Raw genomic sequence first — 13,214 nt, forward strand, 5'->3', positions numbered from 1 at the left:
ACAATTCATTGGAAAACAAAGAATTTTCAACACAGCAACTATCGTTAAAATCAAGAAGATACCTTGCCTTGCCTTGAGTTTTCAAATTAAGTCAAAGTTGGATAAATTGAGTTGAAACGAGGTCCTCAAATTTGTTTATTTTTTATTTTTAAGGCCGCATAACAAAAACATGAACATGATGGTGTTGATCCCACCCCCCCTCCCCCCCAAAAAAAAAGCAAGGCTAATCTTTAAAGATTTTAGAGGCAATTCTCCTCTTTTTCAAACGAGCATTGAGGGGGAAGACCACCCAACCTTCTAAAGAGTAGAAGTTTTAGAAACCATTCAGCATTCCTTCTAACTTTACCCTTCAACCCATGAACCTTGCCTGCAAGAGAAGCATAGGCAACAAGCTCACATTGCTTCTGGACTTCAAAAAAGAAAAGTTGTTCGTAGAAAAGATGCGATTGCTCGATGGGAAGGGATACTTTTCTTTTAAGTTCCACATCCTCCACAATAGAATCACGAATAATGAGTGTTATATATGTAGATGACAATTACATAACTTTGAAGGGCCATTTGAAGGGCTAATGCTATTCTGAAATAATAAGAAAAAGTGAATTGCCCCTTCCTTTCTCTTTGAATATCCCAACTAGTTGTGCATGATTGTAGCCTAGCTGTAAGAATAACATCAGACAGACGAACATGCATTTTTTTAAAGGGAAACCATCACTAAGGTCTCCCCCCTTTGGGGTAGGCCCAAAAACAAAAGTAGTGAGTAGTCACTCTTCAAATTTCATTTCAGCTGAAGTACTTCTTTACTTTTCATTACCAAACTCAGAAGTCTTTTTGTTTTTATTTTCCCATGTCAGTAGTGACCTTTCACTTTTGCATTTAAATTAAGTGTTTTTTAAGGTTTTCTTTGAAATGAAGCAATGAATAACACATGGAGGGTCTCTCCTTCCTTGAAAAATTTAAAGTGCTTTATATATAGTATATATATAGAAGTATAGAAGCTCATCCTCCACTTATTCATTTGAGATGCTTTGAAAGGATTTTTATTGGCTTTCTAAAAGAAGCCTTAGAGGAGTGTAGAGTTAGACATACTTTCAATGTTTTTCAATGATGATTGAGATTTGACTTAAATGTTATTTCAAAATAGTAAAAGTAAGCTTACGTTTTTTTTTTCAAAAGGGAATCTCAAAAGATCCCTTGGAAAACTAAAGGTAAAGAAAGAAAAGTGATGGCTTTTACAAAGAAAAACAAGTTAAAGGGTCATGGTGACTTTCTAAATAACAAGAAAATGATAAAATCGTAGGTAAAGCATTGTTCATGAATATCTCTTTTATTAAGAGACAGAGTTTCCTCCTCCTTGCAAAGAAGCAAACCGGAAATAATAGTCGAATTTTTTAATTTGCAAGAATTTTGAACCATGGTTTGGTCATTTAGTGTGTGTGTGTGTGTGTATATATATGTGTGTGTGTGGGAGTGTAAAATAAATAAATATATGTATATGTGTATGTATATATATGTATAGAATTTATTAGAATTATGCAAGGTGAAGCTTCACTTTAGCATTCTAAAAGAATAGAATGCAAGTGAAGTCAAGCCGTGTAAGGATATGAAATGAAAGGTGAAATAGAAAGATTCATTTAATATATTAAAATGGAAATAACATTTAAAGTAAATCTCCATCATGGCACTGAAAACAATGGAAGTATGCCTAACCCAACTCAACACTAAGGCTTTTTTTAGAAAGCCAAAAAAAAGGAGAAATGAAAATGAAAAGGCTGTGTAAGGATGTGAAATGAAAGGTGAAATAGAAAGATTCATTTAATATTTTAAAATGAAAATAACATTTAAAGTAAGTCTCCATCATGGCACTGAAAACAATGGAAGTATGCCTAATCCAACTCAACACCAAGGCTTCTTTTAGAAAGCCAAAAAAAAGGAGAAATGAAAATGAAAAGGCCGGCCTTGGGAAGAAAATTAAAATGAAGACGAGGATAAGAGCGGCTAGGTGATGGCGCAAGGGATAGGTGGCCTCAAGATCGACACCAATCCATGGAAGCCTGTTTTTTTAGTATGGGGGAGCCTATGAGCACGACGCTCGTTCATCAACTCATACGATTTAATTGTGGCTTCCGTGTTGAGGGTTCGATTGCGCATCGTTCGCCGCATGCTATCTCAAGTGGAATCCATGAAGATTCCATTTGACTAATTGAGAGTAGACTGAGTGAGTATAGGGGAGCTGAAAAATCTCTAAATTTTGTAGTTTCAAATTTAAAAGGGAAAATTACCGAAATACCCCTCTAATTTGTGGAAATTCCTACTTTACCCCTCAAATTTCCCAAAATACCCTTGTATCTATTTTGGTTGGATTCTTCAAGACTTTCTAACCTTTATTCTTCTTTGAGGATTGAGATCCGTTTTTGAGTGCTTAGGATGTAATGTGTCACAAATTACCTCCATAAAAAATGCAATTATGACTAAAAATGATGAAGCAATTCATCTCCAAAGCCCTGTAGAACCAACTTAAAGTTTAGCTTTAGCACCTATTGGCATATTCGTATATACTGGGTCTTTTGCACAACCCATTAATTAATTAGTCTGAAAGATTGGTTTTGGAATCAAGACTTCGGAAGCAAAAATCTCACGCCTCGTCAACAACAGCTCCTCAATCCATCGCCTGTTCAAGCATTGCAGGGATTGCCACTGCGTGCCGTCCGCCTTTGCCACTCCTTCCCTCTCTCCTCCCCGTCCAATCCAGTGACCGTGCCGTCCTCCACTCCCATCGCACTTGCCTACCCATCCAACCTCTCTCTCCTGTAGCTATGCAGCCCCGCCGTTCATTCCCCTCCAGTTCGCCTTTGCTAGTACTACAAGCAGCTCTCTCTCTCTCTCTCTCTCTCTCTCTCTCTCTCTCTCTCTCTGTTTCTCTCTCTCTCTCTCTCTCTCTCTCTCTCTCTCTCTCTCTCTCTCTCTCTCTCTCTCTCTCTCTCTCTCTCTCTCTCTAGTGGTGATCGCACAGCTTCCCAGTCGATGCGCAACAAGAAAAAAATATTTTTGGCTCCTCGACAAGGCCATGGCGAGCCCTACTGCAATGCCTGCACAAGACCATTGCACACAACTAATGCTCCAACACACGAATCTGTGTTGTCCACGTTCGAAACTACAGCTTCCCCATTTGTCTCGATCTACCTGCCCCGGGCACGTTGACAGATGTTGATTTTCTTGCGTCTCTATTTTCTCCGACTCCCTCTCTCTCTCTAGTTCTCTTGACGCATGGCAGCGCTCTCTCCACCTGCACTCCACTTGGAGTCTACCCCTTTTTCCTCGTGAAAGCTAAGGAGGATCTCGTCAGATTCCCCCTAATTTGACGTGCTTGCAAAGATTAGGACCACATACTCACTCTTCTTATAAAAAGCTACAATTTTTTTTTTTTTGAGACATTTACTCTCACAACCAGGGGTATTGTGGGAATTTTGCAAAAATTTGAAGGGCAATTTGGGAATTTATGACAAAATATGGGGGGTATTTTGGTAATTTGCCCAATTTAAAACTCAGAGAAAAAAATTCATAGGTGGTATTACAGTAAACCTAGAGAGCTATCAAAGAGGGGGATATTTTTTCCTTGTTTCATGCAGGGTTGTCCACTTGATCTTTCTGTCCTGAGGTTCATCGTGCGAACGTGCGCGATTATAAGACTGGGTGACGGTGTAGTGTTGTGGAGGCTAGCCGAGGTGGAGCCAACTGCTAAGATCTGGGGAGGGCGGCACAAGGGATAGAGGATGCAAGCAAACGCAAGTGCACGCAACTACTGAGAGATGGGGTGGAACAGAGGATGCAAGCGAATGCAAGTGGTAGGAGTTGCAGATGGTGCCCTAGCCCGGAGGTGTTGTGGCAAGATGGGAAAGGTTGTTGTGGAACAAAGCAGACGGAGATTCTCCCATCAAGAGGGACTTGGTACAATACAATATTTGTGTTCCTTGCGACCTAGGTGATGCAATGAAGATGGAAAGCTTCATGCACCACGAGCAAAACATAAACTTTGTAAAAGTATGAACCATCCCGAACCTCAGTCCCAAGGCCTCAAACACCTTCAAAGGTGGAGAGAACTAGCGGGGAATGAGGATAGGGAAGAGCAAGAAGAAACATTCGTAGGAGAAAGAAATAGTTCCTCACTTATCATCACTCTTCTTGCTTAGCATAGCATAATAGCATAGTAAGGAGACGAAGAAGATGGCAAGCTTAAGCATTGAAGCATGGCTCTTGGTTGGATTTTCATTCTATAACCAAGAGTGTTGGTGTAGGATATCAACTTCTCAACAAGCTTGGAGAAGGAGATGGATCTCTTGCACTTTGCACCTCACACAATGAGTGTGTGTGTGTGTGTGTGTGTGTGTGTGTGTGAGAGAGAGAGAGAGAGAGAGAGAGAGAGAGAGAGAGAGAGAGAGAGAGAGAGAGAGAGTACACCCCCCAAGCTAGCCCCTGGCTTCCTTGGTTGACCCCCCCTTGTAGCTCATGCTAGAAGATGATTGAATCCCTACAAGCCTAGACAATCACATGTAGGGTGCATATCAAGCAACCATGCTAGCCTTGGGACAAGTGTCCCCCTTTCCCCTTTGAGAGAGAGGACTTGATAAATGCATAATCAATTAAATAAATTAGCTAAATTATCATTGGACCCCTTGAGAGGCTAACCAATAGGCTTTAGGCACACCATGAGGCAACATGAAGAGGAACTTGACAAGTGTCCTTGTTACTTCTTTAGACCAAGCTTGCCTTGTGTGAGGGTGTGTGTGTTCTCTCTCATGAAGGCTCACCCCCCCTTGAGTAGGGATCGTGTTTGACTTTTGGAACTCCTCAAGCACCTTAGTCATGGAGCACCTTAATCATTAAGCACCTCAAGCATCTTAGTCAGCAAGCACGACAAGCACCTCAAGCTCCTTAGTCAGCAAGCACAACAAGCACATCAAGCTTGGGCCGTGTTCCCACCTCAAGCACAACCCTAGCTTGCCTAAGGTCAAAGGACTTTTAACACTAACCTTTGGAGGTCTTTAATGAAGCTAACCCTAAGGCCTTAAAGCTCCATTAGCTAGCCTTTCTCTTTGAGATACCATCTCTCATTTGGACCCTTTAACGTTGGCCCCGTATTGAGATAGATCCATACGCACATGTCTATATTCTAACCCTTGTTCCCCTCTATTCTGCCACATTAAATGATCAGTTTAATATTAATCATTTGGGTTGGTTAGATATTGGATGTTATGACATGCCATCCCTATTGTTGTAGCTAACTCCATATTAGCATGTAGGAGAGAGAAAGATGGAATGGAGCCTACATCACCTTATGGGTTTGACGATGTCAAACTATGAGCCCCCTTAGCCATGTACATCATCTTCTTGCCTCGCTTGGATCTTATACCAACATAAGCAACATTTTCATACCTTTGGCATATGAAGGATTTGTTGACTCAATGTGCTTCAAGCTGCCATGGGAGGCACGACGCACTATAGCGCGTAGAGATTTCGGCTTAGCCTCACGATCTTCCACCCTAGTTCACTAAGCCTTCACACTTTTTGGCCCCCCTCCCTTGGACCTTGATGGTCGGGTATGGTCATTTAGTGACCATTTCCATAATGTTGACTCCAACATGACTTCCGGCTCCCTACCCCTTCTCAAATTTATACTACCATTTTTTGAATTTATAGCAATTGGTATCCCCCTATTAGATGGACTAGTTTGGCTGGTGGCCTTCAACAAACTCTCTCTCTCTCTCTCTCTCTCTCTCTCTCTCACACACACACACACACACACACACAGCCGTTTTTTGACCTAGTAGACAGCAATTCACTCTTTTGACCATAACTTGCTCATCCGAACTCCAATTTAGGTGATCTATAGCCTCAATCGAAGAGCATGAATCCCTCTACGCATTGATGTAAAGACATAATTTTTTTGTGTAATGGAAGGCTTTGCTATAACAGCATCTCAGAACTGAAAAACTGTCAAAACTTTTCGTTTTTGTTGCCGACTTGAAGGCAATGTCAGACAAAACTCGCAAGGGTGGAAAAGCCACACTCGCCATGGAGAATGATGCCAAATCTCCAAGGAATTTGGATGCTAATCCAACCATATCGTCTACAACGGAAGCAATGATCATGGCTTACTTGATCTCGTTACAAGAAACCGTCAACAAGCAAGGTGAAGAGTTGCGCGCACTTGCAATGGAGAATGGCACTTTAAGAGTTCTCGTTGTGGAGAATGAGCACCTCAAGAAGGTTCTTGAAATGCAAACGACATGCTTGATGTATCTTGAGAATGAAGTTCAAGAATGTAAACGCTCTCTTGTTGACATGAATGTATTGAAAGAGCGCTTGAGCAAAGTTGAGAGTGATCATGTATTGAAAGAGGAAACGATAGATACAATACGACATGATGTATGTGAGATGAGAAATGCATCCAAATCATGGGCTGATATATGTAAGGATAATGTGGTTTCTACATCTCCTATCACGCAAGCCGTTGTCCAAGCAAAGAATGTAGAGAATGTGGACACTCAAGAATTGCAAGAACGACAAAAACGCTCAAAGAACATCGTCATTCGTGGAATCAAGGAGGAAAGCATGGAAAAACCCCAATCTCTTGCGGTTGCTATTGAAGAGTTTTTTGCTACACACTTTGGCATGTCAGGAATCATGGCTTATGGTGCACATCGAGTTGGAAAACAAGGAGTCCCTAGCTCAAGAGAAAGACCTATTGTATGTACCATGGCTGATGAGGTAAAGAGAAAGATCATTCTTAACAATGGTTGGATCTACCTTAAAGGAATGGGTTGTAATGTATATCAGGATCGCACTCTTATGCAACAAAATGTACGTCACAAAGCATACGAGGAAAGAAGCAAGAAGGTTAAGGTATCATCTCAAGAAGAAAAGCCACTTGAGGAGGATGCAAGTCCACCCAACAAATAGGGACACATGATCTATGAGACCAACTCACGCTTGCGAATAAGCTTTTGGAATTGTAACGGGTATCCATGGAATTCGGGAATTGGCATTGATGAGCTTACCAATGACCCCGATGTGATACTTCTTGTCAAAACATGGGAGCATGATGCGCAACGAATTCTTCGATTTGACAAATACGATGTGCATTCTTTGATGTGGGCCAAAAATGCAAAGCAACGAAGAGGCCAAGGAGGCATAGCATGTATGACCAAAAATGGTTTGAAAGATGTTTCCATTGTCAAAGAAGATAAGTGTAAACGCTACTTATGGCTGAAAATCAGCCAACCAAATGGTCAAGTCATGTTTATGGCTGGTTGCTACATTCCTCACTATGACTCCAACTTTTATGCTCGCTTGAATATGGATAGAGATCAATCCTTTGATGAACAAGAGGAAGACATTGCTCATTACAAGGATCAAGGTGAAGTCATTGTTTTTGGAGACATGAATGCTCACACAAATATGTTACAATACGACACACAACAAGTCGACATGCCGCATGTCTCAAGAAGAATGGATGACTCATACATGTATAATCGAAGTTCTAATGATGCAAAAGAAGTGGATCACTATGGAAAGTCACTTCTACATATGTGCAATAGTACCGGAATGCTCATTACAAATGGTGTATCTCTATGGCAAGGCACCAATGACTTTACATGTAGAAAGCACGATGGTGATAGCGTGATTGACTATATGTTGTTCTCGGAAGCCACTCTAGAATGCATACAAAGCTTTACACTTGGTGAATGGAATCCGGAATCGGATCATAGAATGTTATGTATTGACCTCAAGTGTGGTAAACAGCCCGAGCATGTAGCCTCCAATCATGATGTGAATCCTTTGTACCTACGTCTAGACTTCAAACGAGCACTTATATATGCTGATATGGTGGACCAAATGTTAAGCATGATAGAGCATCAAGAGAGTCCAACATTAGAATGCAAGTGGAAAGTTTTCAAAGAAGTAATTTGCTCTTGTGCGAAGGAATGCTTTTCGGTGAAACACATGTCTTGCAAAAGGTCTAAGAAGGGTAGCACCAAGAATAAATGGTTTGACATGGAATGTAGTCAAGCCCGAAAACACTCGCTAAGATTAGATGCAATCAAAGAAAAGGAAGTTTACTTGGAATGTTCACACACATACAAATCACTTGTTCAAAAGAAGAGGAGAAGGTGGGAAGTCAAAAAACAACTTCTTTTAGCGCAAGAGAAAGCACATGCATGTGGCAAGTTATGGCAAAATCTAAAAGGCAAGCGCGTTGAGAGCTTTGGTGACTTGACTCTTGAGGATATGTATATGCATTGCAAGAACCTCTATGAGAAACCCAATGTTGATAAGATGGAGTGTTGTAGCTTCCTTCCGTTTATATCTCCCTTCTTTACCATTGAAGATGTATGCTACGCGCTTGAGAAACTTGCTACCCGCAAGGCAGGTGACCTTCAAGGTGTCAAGGCTGAAATGATTAAATTGACAAGCAAGAAAACACGATATTGGATATGCGATATGTTTAACCTTGCACTTCAGTATGGCATGCCTCATGATTGGAGTGCAAATTGGATCAAACCTTTGCACAAAGGAGGAGATGTAAACAATGTGAACAACTATCGCACTATAATGGTTGGTTCTTTGATGGCAAAGTTATTTGGATATATCATGGAGATGAAGATAAGTGAATGGGCTGAAAATAATGGCAAACGTGCGCTTGGCCAAGTAGGTTTTCGAAAGCATCATAGCACTATTGATCACCTTGTCACTCTTCGAGTTCTTATAGAAGCGTCTCGATTGAAAGGAAAAAAGTTGTATTGTTGCTTTGTGGATTTCAAGAAAGCTTTTGACATGGTACCGCGAGAAAATCTTTGGAGACGTTTGCAAAGCCTTCAAGTGCCGAGAGAATTTATGCATGCAGTCTTTTGCATCTACCAAAAAGTGATATGTCGATTACGTATGGGAGATGGAATTTCAGAATTTTTTGCAAGCACCATTGGTGTCAAACAAAGACGCCCACTTTCCCCAATCCTCTTTGGGCTACTCATTGATGAATTGGAATGCATGGTTCTTGATTTTATGCAGCAAGAAGGCATAGAAGAGGTTAAGATCGAAAATGCGGTGATCATGGTTTTGCTTTATGCTGATGATGTAGTGCTCTTGGCACATACCTTAGAAGATGCACAAAAGCTTATGAGTGTCTTGGAACTCTTTTGCCTACATAGCGGGCTGATTATGAATGGATCCAAAACCAAGGTTATGCTTGTAAAGACCCTCAATGACGAAAATCCATGCATTGTATACAACAATGAGCAACTTGAAGTGGTAGATCACTTCAAGTACCTTGGCCTTGAGGTTCCATCCAACCATTAATGGAAGGATTGTGCAATGCGTTGCTTGGAAGCCGGAAAGAGGGCTTATTATGCATTTGAGAACATGTGCAATGCTGGAGAGATCAAGTGTTGGGCTCTCAAAAAGTACCTCTTTGACACATTGGTGACACCGGTGCTTCTTTATGGAGTGGAGGTGTGGGGTGGAAGCATTGGGAAGTCTACTTGGAAAGAGTTTGAGAATGTCCAAAAGCGTTTTCTCACCAACTTTCTCCAAGTCAAGACACAAACACCCTACATGCTCTTACTTCTTGAGTCCGGATCGCTTCCCATTGAGGTCTTGGGCATGCAAAGGGTTGTGGAGTACATGCATAAGACACAACATAGCCCTTTGCATCGACTTCCTAGAATCGCATATGAAGCAAGTCAAAACGTTCAAAAGACATGCAAGAGCAAAATACTAAGTGCGGGGTGGATGCTTGACATCAAGAAATGGTTTGGAAGATGGGATGCATGTCACTTGGTCAAGGATGCGTCGATTGACTCCCAAGTTAATGAGGCCTTCTTACAACGCCAATGTATCACGGCTTGGGAGAAATCCAGAGGTTCTCGCTTCAGCCATTACACCACACACGTTGCCCCAAACTACAAATCTCTCTTCTTCTCTGAACGAGGTAACCGAACCCATCCCTACATCCTTGAGCCCATCCCGTTGAGTGCGATCTGCACCATTGCCTCCATTCGTCTTAGCTCCCATTCTCTACGCTGCGAGACAGGACGTTGGGGCACTGGCGAGGAGTGTCATCGACTTTGCACCTTATGCCCTCGTCAAGTGCGAGAGAGTGAGTACCACACACTACTTGAGTGCTCAGCTTTTGACCACATTAGGTCCTCTTTTCCCCATATATTCAGCCATGAGCTCTCCCTACATACCTTCCTCTCCCAACCACGATGTGGACTCTTTATTGCGACGCTCATTTCAGCTATTTTTGAGCATCGAGAGTTACTTATGACCTCCACTCACACCACGTGACATGTTCATTTGGTCCCATAGGTCATATTTGACCTCCGAGGATGATAATAGAACTATCTATCTATCTATCTATCTCTCTCTCTGAGCATTGAGCGCGTGTGTGCCAGGTTGCAGGCCACACTCGCCGGAGCAAGCAAGTGTTGCCATGTGGCTTGAATTCCTCCCCGCTCCCGCCATAGGAAATGGTCACTAAATGGTCCTTCTCAAATTAATACCACCATTTTTTGAATTTAATTAGCAGTTGGTACCCCCTATTAGATGGCTAGTTTGGCCGGCGGCCTTTAACCACCTCTCTCTCTCTCTCTCTCTCTCTCTCTCTCTCTCTCTCTCAGCCCTGAGCGCTTGTGTCGTTGAGTTACAGGCCACGCTCGTCGGAGCAAGCAAGTGCCGCCACGTGACTGGGGGAGGGGTCAAAATTATTCCCCGCTCCCGTCGATCGCCATGTGGTCGTCAACATTTTAGGGAATGGTCACCATTCCCTACCCCTTAGCAAATTTATACCACCATTTTTTGAAATTATACCAACTGGTACCACCTATGAGGAGATGGACTAATTTGGCTGGCGGCCTTTGTTCGCGTCTCTCTCTCTCTCTCTCTCTCTCTCTCTCTCTCTCTCTCAGCGCTAGCGTTTGTGTCGGTTGCATGCCACACTCGCCGGAGGAAGCAAGTGCCGCCACGTGACCGAGGGAGGGGTCGGAACTACCTCCCGCTTTATTAATGGTATAGATAGCCTAGATGTGGCAGGCCATTAATTCCCACTTACCTTTCGATTATTAACCTCGTTGTTACAGTGAAAGGTAACCTCTAAAAAAAAGGCGTGCAGCTCGTGTCAGCAGAGATCTTGCATGCGAGCGCAGTCTTGAGCTTCCGCCTTGAATCCAGGAAGAGAAAGCGGACTGTCGTGGGCGTTTCGGCAGAAGGCGAAAGCTCATGGTTGTGGTTTTCTTCCTCGTATGGCAGCGCGTAGTGATGAGATTAAGCTCCACTGGAAACATATCTACGGTTGCATTCGATAATGAGCTGCAGTTCTTCTGGTTAGTCTGCTTCCTATCTTATCAATTTGCACATTCTCACGGATTTAGTCACAACAGCATGATGCAAACAAGTCATGTTGCACGATGACCTTGCGTCTGCAAGTTTCAGGTGTATGTTAAACTTAAGGGATGCCCTGCCATTTTTGAGAATGTAAAGTGGATTTCTGCTTGCAATTGCCTGGTCATTTGAGACGTTTGTATTTTGCTTTAATCTTATGTTTAAATATAGCCTTTAAGCTCTTCAGTACTTTTGCTTGCTCATGCACCGATGGAAAAAGTGATTGTGCACAATCCTTGGTTACGTTTCTTTACATCCCACAGAGAATGATTTAGGGCAGCTCTATATTGCTGTTTTTTGTAGACAATTGCTTTATGTCAAACCTGGGAGACATTTTTGGAAATTTTTGATGGATGAGTAAATGATTTGGATCACACAGAAAAATACGTACCATTGGTAAAAAATAGGACATTCAACACTTTTCTACATTTAAGAGACCTCAAACATTCAAGAACCAAAACAAACCACTTTGCATGTACTAATTTCAAAACACACATCAGATACATCATACTTGACACAAATTATAAATCCGAGCATTGAGCCGCAAGCGGCAATACTAAAAGCACATTGTACCATATGGCATACTGCGAGAAAAGATGGATCATGGTCCACATACAAAACTGTGTCAACCAAAAAAGGCTCATACTAGAGCATACAAGTAACAAATGCTCTCTGTTTTTCGCTCTCTGGAATCGTGTGTTTTTCGCTCTTTGTAATCTGTAATCTTTGGGACTTTAATATTAGCCAAACATCAAATGGCCAGGCCCATCATATAGGCGCCCTAAAAAAATACACTCGTCAGCAAGCGAATTCCCGAAAACTAGGAAAAAAAAATACTCACGTACGGATCGATCTGTACACGTACGGATCCGTACAGTACGGCCGTACGGTACGGATCGGATCCGTACGTACGTTTATATCAACCTTGCCTCGAGTAAGGGCGTTCTTATATAGAAACTGAAGAGACACGATGAAGGGACATGACCATAGGTTGAAAGACATCACTCTTGGCAAATAGTCGTGTCCCTCTGCTCTAGAGTCGTGACCCTTCGGCGTAAAGGTGCAGCTATTCGTTGAAGAGGCATGGCTATTTGCCGAACATGTGCGACTCTTGGGCGAAGGGATGCATTCTTTGGAGAACGGGGGTCTCGGATATGGTGCGTCTTCGTATCTACAAAAGAATCAAGCAAGAAGGTAATACCAAGACAAACAATACGTCACAATCGTGACCCTTAATTAAGTACTTAAACTCATGATTAAGACTTAAGAAACTTAAACTTGACTTAGAGACAAGACCAGAAGACTCTGTGTTTGATTGATTGATTCCTTCATTGAAATGTGTTACAAGGGCGTTCTTATATAGAAACTGAAGAGACGATGAAGAGACATGACCATAGGTCAAAAGACACGACTTTAGGCCAATAGTCGTGTCCCTCTGTTGTAGAGTCATGACCCTTCGGCGTAAAGGTGCAGCCATTCACTGAAGAGGCATGACTATTCGCCGAATAGGTGCGACTCTTGGGCGAAGGGACGCATTCTTTGGAGAATCGGGGGTCTCGGATCTGGTGCGTCTTCGTACCTGCAAAAGAATCAAGCAAGAAGGTAATACCAAGACAAACAATACGTCACAATCGTGACAGGTGCATCCAAGGAGTACTGGAACGGAGGCAATCTATCCATGCTGAGACCGTGTGACTGAAACCATGATGTCATCTACCCATACTAGCATGCTTTATCACCTTGTAGCGCTAGTTGTCGGGATGACTTAAGGGCTAGCC

General features: G+C 42.3%; 1 protein-coding gene across 2 annotated transcripts in view; it reads left to right on the forward strand.

Annotated features, from left to right (window-relative positions):
- Window positions 1-11,114: 11,114 nt before the first annotated feature.
- LOC147421090 (uncharacterized) overlaps window positions 11,115-13,214 on the forward strand; it is a 121,652-nt gene continuing 119,552 nt past the window's right edge. Inside the window, exon 1 of one of the 2 annotated variants that reach the window (XM_086504023.1) lies at window positions 11,115-11,378. In XM_086504023.1, the coding sequence (XP_086360149.1) occupies window positions 11,360-11,378 (19 nt within the window). In that variant the 5' untranslated portion in view covers window positions 11,115-11,359. The remainder of the gene's footprint in view (window positions 11,379-13,214) is intronic. The other variant, XM_086504022.1, reaches the window with a different exon arrangement.

Source organism: Adiantum capillus-veneris, chromosome 28 (assembly GCF_014529385.1).
Source record: "Adiantum capillus-veneris isolate H3 chromosome 28, ASM1452938v2, whole genome shotgun sequence".
Taxonomy (NCBI): domain Eukaryota; kingdom Viridiplantae; phylum Streptophyta; class Polypodiopsida; order Polypodiales; family Pteridaceae; genus Adiantum; species Adiantum capillus-veneris.